The sequence below is a fragment of the Chiloscyllium punctatum genome, chromosome 10, assembly GCF_047496795.1.
Source record: "Chiloscyllium punctatum isolate Juve2018m chromosome 10, sChiPun1.3, whole genome shotgun sequence".
In the NCBI taxonomy this organism is placed as follows: Eukaryota; Metazoa; Chordata; class Chondrichthyes; order Orectolobiformes; family Hemiscylliidae; genus Chiloscyllium; species Chiloscyllium punctatum.
Window position 1 is genome coordinate 38,014,027 of NC_092748.1, and position 18,069 is coordinate 38,032,095.

General features: G+C 39.7%; 1 protein-coding gene across 2 annotated transcripts in view; it reads left to right on the top strand.

Annotated features, from left to right (window-relative positions):
- Positions 1-18,069, top strand: part of gtf3c3 (general transcription factor IIIC, polypeptide 3) — a 56,123-nt gene that overhangs the window by 28,583 nt on the left and 9,471 nt on the right. The window contains exons 9-14 of one of the 2 annotated variants that reach the window (XM_072578955.1): positions 2,490-2,590; positions 3,284-3,455; positions 5,597-5,799; positions 6,577-6,678; positions 7,457-7,592; positions 9,908-10,133. In XM_072578955.1, coding sequence (XP_072435056.1) covers positions 2,490-2,590; positions 3,284-3,455; positions 5,597-5,799; positions 6,577-6,678; positions 7,457-7,592; positions 9,908-10,133 — 940 coding nt within the window. The remainder of the gene's footprint in view (positions 1-2,489; positions 2,591-3,283; positions 3,456-5,596; positions 5,800-6,576; positions 6,679-7,456; positions 7,593-9,907; positions 10,134-18,069) is intronic. The other variant, XM_072578956.1, reaches the window with a different exon arrangement.

Sequence of the window (18,069 nt, forward strand, 5' to 3'; positions counted from 1 at the left end):
CTGCATAACTGCTTCTGCTAAGTGTCCTGATACTGGTGATCCCATAGGTGTCCCATTGATTTGTTTGTAGATCTTGTCATTGAAGGTGAAGTGGGTTGTGAGGCACAGGTCTGCTAGTTTGAGGATGCTGTCCTTGCTGATGGAGTTGGTGCTGTCAGGCGTTTGTGTCCTTGGTTCGTCTAGCAGTGAGGCCAGTGTTTCTTCGGCTAGGGTAATGTAAATAAACATTAGGGCCATCACCTCAAAGAAAACGCTGATCTTGTCGTCCTCTACCTTGCTGTCTTTGGTAATGTTAGGGAGTTCCTGGGTGGAGTAGGTTGAGTCTTCTACTAGGTGTTTCAGTTTGTGGTGCTGTTCCTTTGGTAGTCTGTATGTCTGCGTACCGTCAAGTGAGACTATGGGCCTGATTCTCTAGTTTAGCAAGGTAAAAACAATGACTGCAGATGCTGGAAACCAGATATTGGATTAGTGGTGCTGGAAGAGCACAGCAGTTCAGGCAGCATCCGAGGAGCAGTAAAATCGACGTTTCAGGCAAAAGCCCTTCATCAGGAATAAAGGCAGAGAGCCTGAAGGGTGAAGAGATAAGTGAGAGGGGGGTGGGGGTGAAGAGAAAGTAGCATAGAGTAAAATAGGCGAGTGGGGGAGGGGATGAAGGTGATAGGTCAGGGGGGAGGGTGGAGTGGATAGGTGGAAAAGAAGATAGGCAGGTAGGACAAGTCATGGGGACAGTGCTGAGCTGGAAGTTTGGAACTGGGGTGAGGTGGGGGATGGGGAAATGAGGAAACTGTGCAAGTCCACATTGATGCCCTGGGGTTGAAGTGTTCCGAGGCGGAAGATGAGGTGTTCTTCCTTCAGGCGTCTGGTGGTGAGGGAGTGGCGGTGAGTGAGGCCTAGGACCTCCATGTCCTCGGCAGAGTGGGAGGGGGAGTTGAAATGTTGGGCCATGGGGCGGTGTGGTTGATTGGTGCAGGTGTCCCGGAGATGTTCCATAAAGCACTCTGCTGGGAGGCATCCAGTCTCCCCAGTGTAGAGGAGACCGCATTGGGAGCAACGGATACAATAAATGATATTGGTGGATGTGCAGGTAAAACTTTGATGGATGTGGAAGGCTCCTTTAGGGCCTTGAATGGAGGTGTGGGTGCAGGTTTTGCAATTCCAGCGGTGGCAGGGGAAGGTGCCCGGATGGGAGGGTGGGTTGTAGGGGGCGTGGACCTGACCAGGTAGTCATGGAGGGAACGGTCTTTGCGGAAGGTGGAAAGGGGTGGGGAGGGAAATATATCCCTGGTGGTGGGGTCTCTCTGGAGGTGGCGGAAATGTCGACAGATGATTTGGTTTATGCGAAGATTGGTAGGGTGGAAGGTGAGCACCAGGGGCGTTGTGTCCTTGTTACGGTTGGAGGGCTGGGGTCTGAGGGCGGAGGTGTGGGATGTGGACGAGATGCGTTGGAGGGCATCGTTAACCACGTGGGAAGGGAAATTGCGGTCTCTAAAGAAGGAGGCCATCTGCTGTTTTCTGTGGTGGAACTGGTCCTCCTGGGAGCAGATACGGCGGAGGAGTTGAGAATATGGGATGGCATTTTTGCAGGAGGTAGGGTGGGAAGAGGTGTAATCCAGGTGGCTGTGGGAGTCGGTGAGTTTGTAAAAAATGTCAGTGTCAAGTCGGTCGTCATTAATGGAGATGGAGTGGTCCAGGAAGGGGAGGGAGGTGTCAGAGATGGTCCAGGTAAATTTAAGGTCAGGGTGGAATGTGTTGATGAATTACTCAACCTCCTCGCAGGAGCACGAGGTGGCGTCAATGCAGTCATCAATGTAGTGGAGGAAGAGGTGGGGAGTGGTGCCGGTGTAATTATGGAAGATCGACTGTTCTACGTAGCCAATAAAGAGACAGGCATAGCTGGGGCCCATACGTGTGCCCATGGCTACCCCTTTGGTCTGGAGGAAGTGGGAGGATTCGAAGGAGAAATTGTTACGGGTGAGGACCAGTTCGGCCAAACGAATGAGAGTGTCGGTGGAAGGGTACTGTTGGGACATCGGGAGAGGAAGAAATGGAGGGCTTGGAGGCCCTGGTGATGGCGGATGGAGGTGTAGAGGGATTGGATATCCATAGTGAAGGTGAGGCGTTGGGGGCTGGGGAAACGGAAGTCTTGGAGGAGGTGGAGGGCGGTGTCTCGAATGTATGGGGAGTTCCTGGACTAGGGGGGATAGGACATTGTTGAGGTAGTTAGAAATGATTTCTCTGGGGTAGGAGCATGCTGAGACAATGGGTCGGCCAGGATGGTCAGGCTTGTGGCTCTTGGGAAGGAGGTAGAACCGGGCAGTGCGGGGATCCTGGACTATGAGGTTGGAAGCTGTGGGTGGCCTTGCCCTTATCTGGTGTCTGCTACTTAGGGACTTGAAATAGGAAGAAAGTAGTGAAAAATAAAATATGTAGGAGAAATGAAACTGTCAAAAGGTATCTCATTTTCTTTTCTCTGCTTTAATGGATTATAGATGTTACTTACAAATGTCAGATCCCAGAAGCGGTCCCCATAGACATCCGAGTCAAGCTGATAGTGTGTTTGATCCATCTTCATATCCTCAAGCCTCTTGATGTAAGTTTCAATTCAACAAGATTTTTAGAATAATTTATGAAGAACTAGATCAAAAAGACATAAATAGACTTAAGATTTTTTCAGTGAGAGTAACGTCCAAAAATCTCAAGTCAGGTGAGACCTAATTCTAGATGTGAAAGGCCAGTCTTTTAACATTCTGTCACACATAGTTCTCCTTTCCTGCTGCAGTTTTTTGAATATCTTTAAAATGAAATTCTTCCAGTAAAAGTGTACAGCATTTTCTAATAAAGATAATTTTGTTACATGATTCTTTAATTATGTAACAAGCTTATAATTTTTACTGATATGTTTGCGTATATTCTCATCACTAATGTGGACAAAAGACCTACTGCCATTTTTTTTTCAGAGAACAAAATAATTTTGTTTAATGAAGAGATTCAGAGTTTTGATTTGGATGTTAGATTGTAATTTTAAATGTTTTACTTTCTCAAGGATTTTAGCTTACTGTATTGAAATAAACGCAAATGTATTTACACATCATATGAAGTTGCAGAATAATTCTAATTTCCATTGTTTCTACCTAAGTAAATTTGCATTGTGCTCTTAAATTCACTAAAAAGACAGTTTTAAAGTTCAGTGAGGACAAAATTTCATTTATATTTACAACATAAGGAAATAATTCTTTGAGCTATAGTATTTAACTATTTAAATCAAATGTTTTTGCATCTTTAGCTTTTGATGACAAACTTAATGGAACAGAACCCTGAAGACATGGGAGATCTTTATTTAGATGTGGCTGAAGCTTTTCTAGAGATTGGTGAATATAACTCTGCATTACCCCTTTTGAGTGCCCTCGTATGTTCAGAACGGTACAACCTTGCAGTTGTTTGGCTTCGTCATGCAGGTAACTACATTCAAAAACTCTCAATCTAAATCTTGTTACTTCAAATAAATACTTTTAAATTCTAAGGAAATGTATAGAATGGTCCATTAACGTAAATCAGTAGTCTTCAATAAACTTGTGTTCAATGAAGAATATTCATTAGGGTGGCACGGTGGCACAGTGGTTAGCACTGCTGCCTCACAGCGCCAGAGACCTGGGTTCAATTCCCGACTCAGGCAACTGACTGTGTGGAGTTTGCACATTCTCCCTGTGTCTGCGTGGGTGTCCTCCGGGTGCTCCGGTTTCCTCCCACAGTCCAAAGATGTGCAGGTCAGGTGAATTGGCCATGCCGAATTACACTGTAGTGTTAGGTAAGGGGTAAATGTAGGGGTATGGGTGGGTTGCGGGTCGGTGTGGACTTGTTGGGCCGAAGGGCCTGTTTCCACACTGTAATCTAATCTAATTCTGCATGTTAGAGAATGAGATTTATCCATTTTCAATGAATAAGAGTTCTATGTTTACTTGTTTTTATATTCAATGGTAGCTTGCCCAGATACAATCTAGGGTGAAATTCTAATTCACACTGCAAGGCTGCTGCAATGTCACATGATGCCTTTCTGATGAGATGAGTAACTGAATACTATGGTTAAATAGATGTTTGAGACACTGTTTCATGGATTTTGACTTTCTTTATTCTGACTAACATTCACCCTCAACCACCATAACAAATTGCTTATTCATTTCCTTACTACTCGAAATGCAATGTGCAGAATAGCTTAACCAAAAACAAAGAACTGTGGGATGTGGGAAATCTGAAACAAAATCAGAACTGAAGAAGAGTCAGTTATTGGTAAGGCCCTGGGGAGTGTTGTCGAACAGAGAGACCGAGGAGTGCAGGTACATTGTTCCTTTGAAAGTGACATCACAGGTAGACAGGGTGGTAAAGAAGACGTTTGGCACACTTGTCTTCATCAGTCAGAGCATTGAGTACAGGAGTTAGAATGTCATGTTATGGCTGTACAAAACATTGGCAAGGCAGCATTTGGATAATTCTGGTCATCCTGCTATAAAAACAATGTTATTAAACTGGAAATGGTGCAAAAAAGATTGACAATGATGTTACTGAGCCTGGAATGTTTGCATTCTTAAGGAGATGCTGGATAGGCTGGGACTTTTTTTTTCGCTGGAGAATAGGAGGCTGAGGGGTGACATTATAGAGGTTTATAAAATCATAGGGGGCATAGATAAGGTTAATAGCCATGGTCTTTTCCCCAGGGTAGAGGAGTCCAAAACTAGAGGGCAAAGGTTTTAGGTGAGAGGAGAAAGATTTAAAAAGGATCTGAGGGGCAACGTTTTCACACAGACCATATGGAATGAGTGCCAGAGGAAGTGGTAGAAACAAATACAAGGACAACATTTATGAGATGTTTGGACAGGTACATGGATCGGAAAGGTTTAGAGGGAGATGGGCCAACCACAGGCACATGGGGCTAGTTCAGTTTAGGAAACCTGGTTGGCATAGATGTGTTGGGCCGAAGGGTCTATTTACTTGCTGTATGACTCTATGACTTTAAGGGTCACTGGCCCTTAAGCACCAACTCTGCTTTCTGTCCACAGATGCTACTGAGTTTCTCTGGCAATTTCTGTTTTTGTGTAAAATAACTTTATTGTTTGACTGCACTTTCAAAATTGTTTATTCTTTCTAAAGTGATGTAGATGTTTCTGAGATATATATTTTTATATATATATATAAAATAGAAGGCATTATGTATTTTGAAAACTGTTTAACATCAGATTAGAAAAAACATAATCAACTATTTACATTTGAAGGAATAGTAACTGCACCAAAATAGTGCTGATGATCTAGCTGTTCAGCTGTGGAACAGCATATTTCTCATGCTGTGGACAGTTTCCCTTCCCTGTAACGTATGTAGCTAAGCTAGCCTTGTGAAAGACATTGCAGTTAGTTTCCTGTGGAACATAAACATCAATTGACGCATTTACTGTATTGTATGCTATTAATATTTTCCTTATTTGTGCTCTTGATCTTTTTAATTGTAATGGTATGTGTAATGCTACAATTGGAAAGTGAAATGAAAAGAATGAGGAACAATTTTGAGAATGGAAGTGTGCAATACTCAATTCTAATTCTCTAACTTAAGAGTGTTTGAAAGCCTTGGGACATATGGAGCTTGCAGCAGAGAGTTACACCAAAGTGGTGGCAATGGCACCTTTGCACCTGGATGCACGTATTTCCCTATCGACATTACAACAACAATTAGGGCGACCAGAGAAAGCTCTTGAGGCTCTGGAATCAATGCATGATCCTGAAACACTAGCACATGATGCAAATGCAGCTCAACAGGTATGAAATATAATAACTGACTAATTATTACCACAAGACCTGTATTTCAATGTAGCTCGTACTGGCAACATAATTAATGTATTAAAATGACAGCAAATATTTGGTTTTGCCCCTATAAGAAACTTTACAGCACAGAAGGAGAATATTCAGTCTATACTAAATGGGGCTCATGACACTCAGTTGGTATTTGATCATTCATCCTCTTGCAAGTGCCTCTTGGTTTCTAAGGTTTTAATCAAATTCACTGCTGCTGACTTACGCCTCCTCTAGAAATGTAGAGGCTATTGATGAATAATGGCTTAATTAAAATGACTATTAATCACACTGTTGAATAAATGACTCATATCCAAAAGGTTGTTGTGACATGTCTGCCTGGCAACTTGGATGTTTGTTAGTTGGTGAGATTTGCAGTTTTGTAGGGCTGCTAAATTAAGCACAATCTGCAATTGAGGTATCCAAATCTAAAGAAAACAAGGAAGGAGAGAGCGACATTACCCTTAGAAATTGATAAGCTTTTAATAGGTTACAGTCAGAATATTCATGAGGAAAATGTTAAAACATCTACAGAATGTTTTGGTGGAGAACAGTGCAAATAATGTACTTTTAACAACTGGCACTTACTCTGTAGACTAACTAATGCTTGGTATAAACTCTGGAATAAAAGATTGTCATTTGTAGACCCTATTCTGCATGAAAATTGTACTGTTGTTTTATTTTTATCTCTTGTCCAATTGTCCGGTTATTTAAATCTCAGGTTATGTCTTGTGTATCATTCAGGAACTGAAGCTGTTACTGCATCGCTCTACCTTATTGTATTCCCAGAAGAAGTTGCCAGATTACGTGGATGCTTTACTTGCAATGCTAGCAATGCTTTTAAAGGTGAGTTGGAATCTTTACAACCAAAAAGAAAATTGATATACAACTTGTAATATCAGAGTGAAGTAGCTTCTTCTTCCATGTATGCTCATGTTCCTCTCCATATTGCAGCTGTTCAAGTCTGCGAAAATTGTGGATATGTTGAAAAGGCTTGATTTTTAGAATGATATGAAAACTAGCAAAGGTTTGTATCAGGTGAATGGCCTAGTGATGTTAACACTAGACTGTTTATCCAGAGACTTGGGTTCGAATTCCACCAGGTTAAATAGTGAAGTTTGAATTCACTAAAAATCTGGAATTAGAAATCTAACAATGACAATGAAAGCATTGTCAAATATTGAGAATAACCCATCCGGTTCACTAATTTCCTTTCGGGAAGAAAGTGTTATCTTCACCTGCTCAGGCCTACATGTGTGACTCTAGACCCTACATGAGGTTGACAGTTAACTGCCCTCTAGTCAGCAATACCCACAGCCTATGAGTGAAGTTTTAAAAACCACACACACACTGCTGAATACAATGATGCCTTTAAAACTTGTTGCTTTTTGTCATTATCACTCACTGTTTTAGAATTAAGTAAACTTCCAAAACTGTCACTCAGAAAAGCCAATAATCTGTATTTTATTGTTTAAATTATGCATGTTGCCATTCTATGTTTAAGGAGAACATTTGGAGTAGAGGCTACATCACCTTGGGCTATTAGCAGTTATTGTTTAAAACTGATTTACAAAAAGAAAATTGTGCCTCAGCAAAGAGCAAATGAAACTAATTTTTCTTGTAGGTGGCAATGAGCAGAGCTCAGGTTTCATTGGTTTCAAGTTCCAAAAGTGGGGAGAAGCACCTATATCTTGTAAAGGAGTTAAGAGATAAAGTTAGTGATATCGATGATCAGGAAGCTGCATATTTGGATGTTAAAGGTAAGGAATGAAACTTGAAAGTGTTATGACTTAAAAACTCAGACTGATCTGGTGCCATTCTACAATGAGATCCAAGACTAAACTGATTCCTGATGAAGGGCTTTTGCCTGAAACGTCGATTTTGCTGCTCCTCTGATGCTGCCTGAACTTCTGTGCTCTTCCAGCACCACTAATCCAAAGTCTGGTTTTCAGCATCTGCAGTCATTGTTTTTACCTACCTGATATGATCATCTGTATGTCGGTGTATCATACGGATTGAGAAAGTCTACAACTGTATGTGTTTGACTATAACAGTACTCTGTCCTCTATAAACCTTGATATGACATTTCCATTTTTGTCTCTTCAACCTTAAGAACGTTATCTGAATTATGCCACTTAAACTGATGGGTAGTAATTCAGAATTCACACTGCCTATATCTGCCACAATCCTCTTTGCAAACTCCTACCCGGATATCACTTGACGATGTTGGGTGTAATCTTCCTTGAGGAATCAGGCAGCTGCTTACCATTATGACATAATTTGCCAAGAGTTTTTTTGATACTTTTTGAATACCCTGAAAATTACAAAATCCCATGGTGAGTGCATATTTTGCATTGTATTCACATAATAAAACAAGCCTCTCAAATTCTGTTTCTTGTCATCTATTTCTTCAGTGATCAATCTTCTAACTGCATCATTAAAGGGAGAAATGATATTCTTCTCTTTATAAACAAACAAAAACCACTGAAGGTACAGTAAAGGAAGCTACAGTAAAAAAGCTTTTTGGAAGCTTTTGAAGAAGAGAAATAACAACATAGAGATTAGGGAGGTTATGTGTTAGGGTAACACAGCTGAAAATTTTGCTAACTTAAGATGGACTGAAAATGTAGATGCCAGTGGGCAGATATTAGCACAGGAGAGAAGGAAGTTGCAGACGTGGGAGTTAAAATGTTATGATAAACTTATAAATAAGATTTGTTGGAGAATAGGACAGTAATTGAGTTAGACAAGGATATGGTTGACCAAGGAGCAGAATGTAGCCAACAGAGAAGAATGGAAATTGGGGAGATGGTGTGGAGACCTTGGAATATTATGGTGAAATTGACAAAGATGTGAAGGTGCTTTTCAGCACTGTATGTAATGCAAGTGCAATGATGGGAAATATGACAGAATATGGGCTGTGAATTTCAATTTAGGTTGACCAAGAGGACACCAAGATTACCTATCATTGTAAGACAGGGTGTCAGAACTGTGAGTTAGTGTGTAAAATTCTTTGTGGGAGTCAGGTAAGATTTATATCTTAATTTCAAATATATTTCTAAGTTCTTGGAGTAATGAAATTGGTGATTAAATGGTAAAACCTAAAGAAAATGATTCAAATTGCATATAAAATACAACAAACATGAATCTGATCATTATTAGTTTACAATTGTACTGTAGAAATGCTTTAAATGTTAGCAAAAGTAAAGGCTTTATCTGTTTTTTTTATGATGTGGAGGTGCCGGTGTTGGACTGGGTTGGACAAAGTCAAACATCACATGCACCAGGTTATAGTCCAACAGGTTTATTTCAAAACACTAGCTTTTGGAGTGACTATAACTGAGTGTCTTGTGATTTTTGATCTTTTTTTAGATCTACCAGCCATTTATAACTTTATTTATTGCAGTTCACTTTAAAAAAAAATGAATTCCAGTAGATTAATTTGGGGTAGCTGTGACCCCAATATGGTATGTCTAGAGATAATGCATTAAAACCCTAATGATCCTTGTGGCTAATTCAGTATCTAAGCCAACAGATATGGATTTTTGCATCTAATCAATCAACCAACCTGCCTGATAAATAGGACATTGAAAGTTAGGACTATCATTAGCAGCTTGATTACTTGCCATTTGACCCAGATACCTTGCAAGTCAATGCTTTAGTTGGTGATGTAGAGCAAAAATTGGCAGAAATCTGCAGGCTATGGTGTAGTTTTTGGCTTAGACAGCTGTACAATAACCTCAGCTTAGTGATGCAGTCACCTTCCTGCCACCCCCACCCTAAACAAACACCAGATCATATGAAATCTGAATATGAAATCTGACATTTTAAAATGTCAGACCTCTTTATAAGAACATCATTTTGTTGTATAAAAAAGGGACTGCTTTATACAACAATACTTTTATGTACACTTTTTTTCTCATATTAAATGTTATCTTTTTTAATAGGGGATGTATAATTTGCTTACATTGATGCATCTTGATTTATTTCAGTTCTGCAAATAATAAACAATCTTTTTTTCTGGTCTCATATTTGAACAGGTAATTAAACACATCCATATAATTTTTTTACCCAGGGAAAACTAGTGTACTGAATAAGGATGACTGGTGGAATTTATTGCTAAAAGCTATTTACACATTATGTGACCTCAAACGTTTCAAAGAAGCTGAACTCTTGGTTGATTCTTCCTTGGAATACTACTCATTTTATGATGATCGGCAGAAGCGGAAAGAGTTGGAATACTTTGGCCTCTCTGCTGCTGTTCTTGATAACAACTTCAGAAAAGCATATAATTATATCAGGTACTTCAGATCAATCCATTCCTAATGTTAGAATTTGGTGAATTTAAATTAGGCAAAAAGGGCTTTATTTCCATTAAATACACATTAGCCATGGCTGTGTATGTGTCAGGTGTCACTGAATTGACATCATTTATACCTCTGATTTAGAAGGTTCTGGATTCAAGTTGTTCTCCAGGACTTGAGCACTGAAATCAAAGCTGAAACTACATTATAACTGAGGGGGTACTGCATTGATGGAAGTTGATAGGAAGGTAAAAACAGAAACCCTATCTGCCGCCTCAGGTGGATATAAAAGATGCCACAGCACTACTTTGAAGCAGAGCAGGTGAGTTATCCCTGGTGTCCTGGCCAATCAACATCTCATAAATAGATTCTCTGATCATTATCCCATTACTGTTCATGGGAGCTTGTTATGTACATATTGACTGCCTCCACTTCCTATATTGCAGAACTGACTGCATATCAAAAATAATTCCTGGTTACAGATAGGAAAGGGAGGTGACTTTTTTCTTAAAAAAAATGGTAATAGGGTCAAAACAAAAATTGCTGTACTGGACCCAAACATTAACTCTGATTTCTGTCCACACATGCTGCCGTACCTGCTAACGTTTTCCAGCAATTTCTGTTTTTGTTTCCAATTTCCAAAATCCACAGTTCTTTCAGTTTTTATTAATGGTAATAGGCTGTTGCATATTAATTTAAAAAGCTAGAAAAGTTGTAAAGTGGGACAATTTTTTAGATTGATTATCAAATTAGGCCATTTGGTTTGAACTGAAGAACAAAAAAGGGAAGTCACTGCTGGAAATACACTGCAGACCTCTAAACCGTCAGAGCAAGATATATGTGTAGGTACTTTGTTGAGAAGTAGAGAAACAATATGAGCAATAATGCTGGAATGTTTCAACAACTCGAATATTAACTGACGTAAAAGGTAAAGAAGGCATAAAATAGACTTAGGAGGGCTTTCAATCTCGTATGTGTAGGCCCAATAAGATAAAGGCAGCTCTGCATGTCGTTTTAGGGAATAAAGTTCTGAAGGTAGACAGAATATCAGTGAGGATGAGCACTTTTTGATGGTTGTGATCATACTATTCTGCAATTCTGTGAAACTATTTTAACAGTCTAGAAGAAGACTATTCAATCTGTCTTATCTGGAACTGTTGTATAAGTTAGTAGTCATGAAAGAGTTAATGTTTGGGCTATACTGAAACCCTCCACAGTCTGATATTAACACCTCCCCTAGGCAGAGACTTGGGCAGTTAGGAGTTAGTTGGATTTGAGTATGATCTCCTGATGGAGACACACATGTCGTGGCTACCTGAATTATTACTGTAATGTAACAAATTACATTTTGCTATCCAGGACAAGAAGCATTTCCACTGAGTATTCATGTTCCATTCTTTATTACTGACTTCTGAACAACCTTTTTGTTTGTTTAGCCTATGAAACAAGAGTGATGTCTTGGATCTGAGTTACTTGACCTCCAACAACCACGTGTTACCTGTTGAGCTAGATGTGACTCCAGCCAGCAAGGATGGAAGGATACTTTACCTTACTAGCCAAGGCATAGAATACAAGAGAATGTAACTTAGGCTAGAGCTGTAAAACAAAAAAATTAATTAAGCCAAGCTGGAGTACTGCATAGAGTTCTGCAATATGGAAAATAAATTACTGTACTAGAGGGTGTACATTTATAAAATGTTGTCAGGACAGGAAGATGTTATCTTTGAGAAAATATTGGATAAGCTGGAATTGTTATCTTGGGAACCGAGGAGATTGTTGGAAAATTATAGATGTTGATTTGAATAAAATTTCTTCCCTAAGCAGAGACGTTAATAGCCAGGGAGCTTTAAAGTAAGTGAACGAGGATCAGAGGAAACTGAGAAATGTTTCTCCCAGAAAGTGGTGGAGATCTGAAATTCACTCCCTGTGAAGGAGGGATGGGCAGAAATATTCATCACATTCAAATAAAATACTTGGATAGGCACTTGAAGTGATCAGGCTGGATATTTGTTTTTCAGTTGGCACAGAAATGAGGTGCCAAATAGCCTATTTCAGCCTGTAACCTTTCTGGCTACTATTATTTTTTTGTTTGCTTTGTCTTCTCCCTTGCTGTTCATGTTCCATGTAGTTTCTGTTTTTACTAACGAGTGAAATAAATGCTTTTGAAATAATAGAGTCTAAGGAGTCACAAGTAGACAGGGTGGTGAAGAAGCCCTTATTGGTCAGGGCATTGAGTATAGGAGTTGGGGGGTCATGTTGTGGTTAGGCAACCTTTGGAATCAGGTAAGAGAGAAAGGTATAAAAGGGACCAAAGGGGCAATTTTTTTTCAGGCAGAGGGTGGTGCGTGTATGGAATGAGCTGCCAGAGGAATTGGTGGAGGCTGGTACAATTACAACATTTAAAAGGTGTCTGTACTGGTCCATGAATAGGAAGGGTTTGGAGGGATATGAGCAAATGCTGGCAAATGGGACTATTAATTTTAGGATATCTAGTCGATATGGACAAGATGGACCAAAAGGTCTGTATCTGTACTGTACAACTCTGATTCTAAATCACTATATCCAGTAGAGGGCTGACTTGCACAACTTTGATAGGATTTTTTGAGGCTTGTTGAAGTCCGTGCAATATACTGTTTATCTACATAGTTTGTGGTGTTATGATTTTTTTTGTGCAGTACCTTTAAATGTTGCAAATTCTTCCTTTTTTTTAATATAGATATTTTTATTGAAAATTTAATATTTTTACAAGTTTACAAAATAAAAAACCCAAGCATCAACATTAATATACAATTAAATCTTAAAATTTGGTTATTATTTATTTAACAAAAGAAAAATACAGAGAGAAAAAAAACCCAAAACTTAACTAACTACTAATCTAATCTACAACTAACCAGAGTGTATAATTAAGTCTCTTACATTATTCAAATAAGATTTTTTAAAAAATTGACGGATAACACAGAAATTGGGTAGTGAGATACATGCTCGGAATGTATTAACATAAAATGTAACAAAACCCGTATTCGTGCATGATTCCTCTCCCAAGGGGCCCCGGACCAGCCAGGTTCACCATCTCAATTAAATAAAAGCCCTTGTTAGGATGGCCAAAATATCTGTATTTGTGTAATTCAAGAAGGGCTGCCATATTTTATGGAATAATGCGGTCTTTTGGTGCACCATATTTGTAAGGAAGTTAAGGGGAATACATTCCATAATTAATCTGTGCCAATTTGAAATTCCAGGGTGGCCCTCAGCCACCCAGTTTACCAAAATATTTTTCCTTGCACAGAAAGAGAATAGAAACTAATCTCTTCCCATGCATATCCAGGGAGGGTAAGTTCAAAAAGTCCAAAAGGAGAGATACAGGGTTCACTCTAATTTCCGTTCCTAAGATTTCTGTCAGAGCACTTGCAACTTTAGTAAGATCTACGGATCTTATGACAGGTCCATAAGCAATGCACAAGAGTACCCACCTCTATTTTACATTTGGGACACATTGGAGATGCTCCTGCCTTAAACGTTGCCAATCGATCTGATGCTATATGGGCCCTATGAAGTATCTTCAGCTGAATGGCCTGAGTTCTGTTGCAGATGGTGATTCTTCTGGCGTTTTCTCAAATGTCATTCCACGTTTTTATAGAGATTTCAAGTCCCAAATCCTGATCCCATGTTTTTAGCAGATTGTCCATACCTCCTGATATTTCATCATGTAATAAATGATAAATAGTACTGACGGAAGATACTCCCAATGGCCATAGCACTCTACGTTCTCTATCTGATTTATAAAGACTATCTAATAATGTAGTCTTCTTCTGTATGTAATCTCGAATTTGGAAGTATCGAAAGAGGTCTCCATTAGGCAATCCAAATTTCTGAAACAGCTGTTCAAAAGACATCAGGACCCCTTCCTTAAACAGATCCCCAAAACAGGAGATACCCCTGGATCTCCAGAGTTTGAAAGTGGCATCTGTAAACCCCGGTTGAAATCCCGATGCTCCCACTATTGGAGCATAGGGGGATGTTTTATGTGAGTTGCTCTCATTTTGCCGCATTATATTCCAAGCTTTAATTAGTCTTTAGTATTATAGGGTTTTTACAGTGCTCCGTAATGATTTTCCTCTTGTCTGAAAATAAAAGGTTAATAAGTGGGCATTTTACTTGAGAAGCCTCGATATCCAGCCAGATTGATTGTGAGTCAGACAAGACCCAATCAGCTATGTAACTCAATAGGGAACTTAACTGATATTTCCTAAAATCTGGAAAATCCAATCCTCCCCTTGCCTGTGGAAGCTATGGCTTCTTCAGCTTAATAAGGGGCCATCTATGATTCCAGATAAAGGAACCCAACCAGCCATATAATTTGCGTAGTGCCAACCTCAGCAGCATCACCGGAAGCATTCTCATAGGGTATAGGAGACTGGGCAGGACATTCATTTTAATTAGTGCTATTCTGCCGAACCAGGAAATTGGAAGGTCTCCCCATCGCTGGAGGTCCTGCCTTATCCTTTCCAATATATGCACAAAGTTAGCCTTGTATAACTCACCAAATACTGGGGTAATAAAAATGCCTAAATATAAAAAACCCTCCAGGGACCACCGAAAGGGAAAGTGGGATCCGTCCAATAAGTGGGGTATACTAGCAAGGCCACCCATTGGCATAGCCTCCGATTTTGAGAAATTAATTTTATAGCCTGAAAATACACTAAATGTATTAATAACGTGGATTAAGCGAGGCACAGACATCAGGGGATTACTGAGAAATAGGAGAACATAATCTACATAAAGGGTAATTTAATGTTTACCTATACCAATCCTCGGGGCCGTTATATTAGGGTCAGCCCATATAGCTTCTGCTGGTGGCTCAATTATTAGCGTAAAAAGCACTGGCGAGAGAGGACATCCCTGACGGCTGCACCTACCCACACTGAAGCTATCCAAACCTAATCCATTGGTAATCACAACTGCCTTGAGATCACTATACAGTGTTGAGACCCATTTGGTAAACATCATTCCAACGCCAAACCTTTCCAATGTGTAAAACAAATATGACCATTCAACCCTATCGAATGCCTTTTCCGCGTCTAATGAGACGACTACGCCTGGTATCTTTCCCTGATGGCAGGCTTGAATCACATTCAAAACCCTACTATCATTATTGGATGATCTACGGCCCTTGATAAACCATGTCTGATCCTCCTTTATAATATGTGGCAATACCCTTCCTAGCCTCAATGCTAACATTTTAGAGAGAATTTAAAAATCTACATTTAGCAAGGATATTGGTCTGTATGACGCGCAATCTTCTGGGTCCTTTCCTTTTTTAAGGGTAAGAGAGATATTTGCCTCTTTCAGCGAAGGCGGGAGACAGCCCTGACTGTATGAATAGTTATACATGTCCATAAGTGGACCAGCCAATATTCCTGTAAATTCTTTATAGAATTCAGCTTGAAAGCCATCTGGGCCCGGTGCCTTACCGCTCTGAAGTTGCCTGATTGCGTCAAGTATTTCTTGGATTGTTAGGGGAACATTCAAGACCGATATCTGATACGGAGTTATGTCCGGAAAGGTCAGGTTTTTTCAAAAAATGACTGCATTCTCCTAGTCCTGTCTTCGCAATCCTGCGATTTATATAAATCAGAATAAAATTTTCTAAATATTGCGTTAATCCTTTTATGATCATAAGTCAAAATACCCGCACTTTCCTTGATAGGCATGATAGTTTGAGGGGCCTTCTTTTTCTTTGCAAGAAATGCTAAGTATCTACCGAGTTTATTGCCAAATTCATATAACCTTTGTTTTGCAAATAATATTTCCATCTTAGCCATTTGGGTAAGCATGGTGTTTAGAGCTGCCCTAAGGGCCGTTACCCTTTGCAATTTGGTAATAGAAGGTCTGTCAGCATATGCATATGCTGTTTCAGCTGCTTTTAAGCGAGCTTCGAGCAGATGCTGTTGTTCTCCCTGAGTGTGAGATGATCAAACCTCGCATGTAAGCTTTGATGGTCTCCCACATCATTGATGGGTTGCTAGCCGTACCTGAATTAATTTCTAAAAAAGTTTTAAATTCTTGAGAGAAGTACTTTACAAATTTACTATCTTTCATCAGGAAGGGGTCCATACGCCAATGCCGAGGGGATGTCCCATTGTTCCTCACCTTGATTTCCATATATACAGCAGCGTGATCGGAAATTGCTATACTACCAATTTTACAGGAAGATATGGAATTTTAAAAAATCGAGGGGGCAAAAAATTATCGATTCTGGTGTGACATTTGTGTGGATTGGAGTAAAAAGGAAAATCTCTGCCCTGTGGATGAAGACATCTCCATACATCTACTAATCCTAATTCTTTGTTCAAACCCACCAATTGTCTAGATCTGAGAGATACTCCTGCAGTACTCTTGGGAATCCTATCTATTTCCGGATCCATAATACAGTTAAAATCTCCCCCTATAATTGTATGACGAGCACTGAGAGCCATCAGTTTTGAGAAGGCTTCCGTTATAAGTTTAAAAGGATGTGCCGGGGGGTAATACAAATTTAAAATCCCATACACCTCTCCATTTATAAGGGCTCTAATCAGAATATATCATCCAGATTCGTCTTTTATCTGATTTAGGTTTTTGAAAGGGAAATTCTTCTGAATAAGAATAACAACTCCCCTGCTTTTTGAGCTAAAAGAAGAAAAAAAGGCCTGATTAAATCCACCCTGTCGTAATTTCAAGTGTTCTTTATCTAATAAGTATGTCTCCTGCAGGAGAGCTATATCAACCCTTTCTTTCTTGAGGTTTATAATATTTTCTTCCTTTTGACTGGTGAATTACTCCCCTTGACATTCCAGGTGCACCACTTAACCGACTGATCAACCATAATCGTCTGGGCAGATCCAAGACCCCCCAGGAGGGGAAACCCTATCCAGAACATCCCGAGCATAGAGCATATAAAATTCACAAAAGTAAAGGCTCTCTAATACACTCACAACAGTATAATAAAAAACTATTTCTAAATAAAAAAAATATAAAACTTATTTAAATGGAGATTTTCCCACTTTTTCCCGGGGGTATCACTTCCTTTCCAAAGGTCCATCGTATCCTCTCCCAACCAGTGCCCCACCTTGACCCAGGCGCTCCTTAATAGGATGAAGAAAATTCAAATATACTACAGAGCTAGAATTAACAGTGAGCACCCTACCCCCCCCCCAACCCACACCAACACCTGGATATATTTGGTAATGTTAATACCATGTATAAACATATAACTATAAAATTACAGCCTCAACAAGTTATAATTAAATATAATAATACAAAATAACAAGGGAAAAACAACCCCGCTCCTGGAGATAGAGATAAAATAGGATAAGGTAATCACCTCCCCCACCAACATTAACTAGACCCCCCAGCCTATATATGTATATAAGAATAAAAAAAAGGGAGAGAGAAAATTGTTAAGTAGAGAACAAATAAATAAATCCCTCTCCCCACCCCCCAAGATAATATTAAACAGTAAGGTAAAAAAAAGGGATTAATATATACAAAAAGGGGGGGTGTAATCCAGAGTGGGGGCAAAGCAAACCAACATCAATTAACTCTTATAATTTATCTAAGAGAGTCTAAAAATTCCTTTGCCTTTTCCAGTGATCTGAAGTTATACACAGACCCTTCATGGTTAAAGCGTAGCGTCGCTGGGTAGTGCAAGGAGTACTGAATATTTAAGTCCCTTAAACACTTCTTCACCTCATCAAATGCCTTCCTCTTTCGGACCAGAGCTGGGGTAAAATGTCCTGGAATAATATGATCCTGGATCCTTTATAGATCATTGCTTGGGGATCTTTTCCAAGATTTCTGGAGGGTTCTAAGAGCATCTGCCTCTCCTTGTAGCTCTGCAGCCGGAACAGGACCGGGCGGGGGCGCTGGTTTGAGCCGAGCCCGCATATTGCAA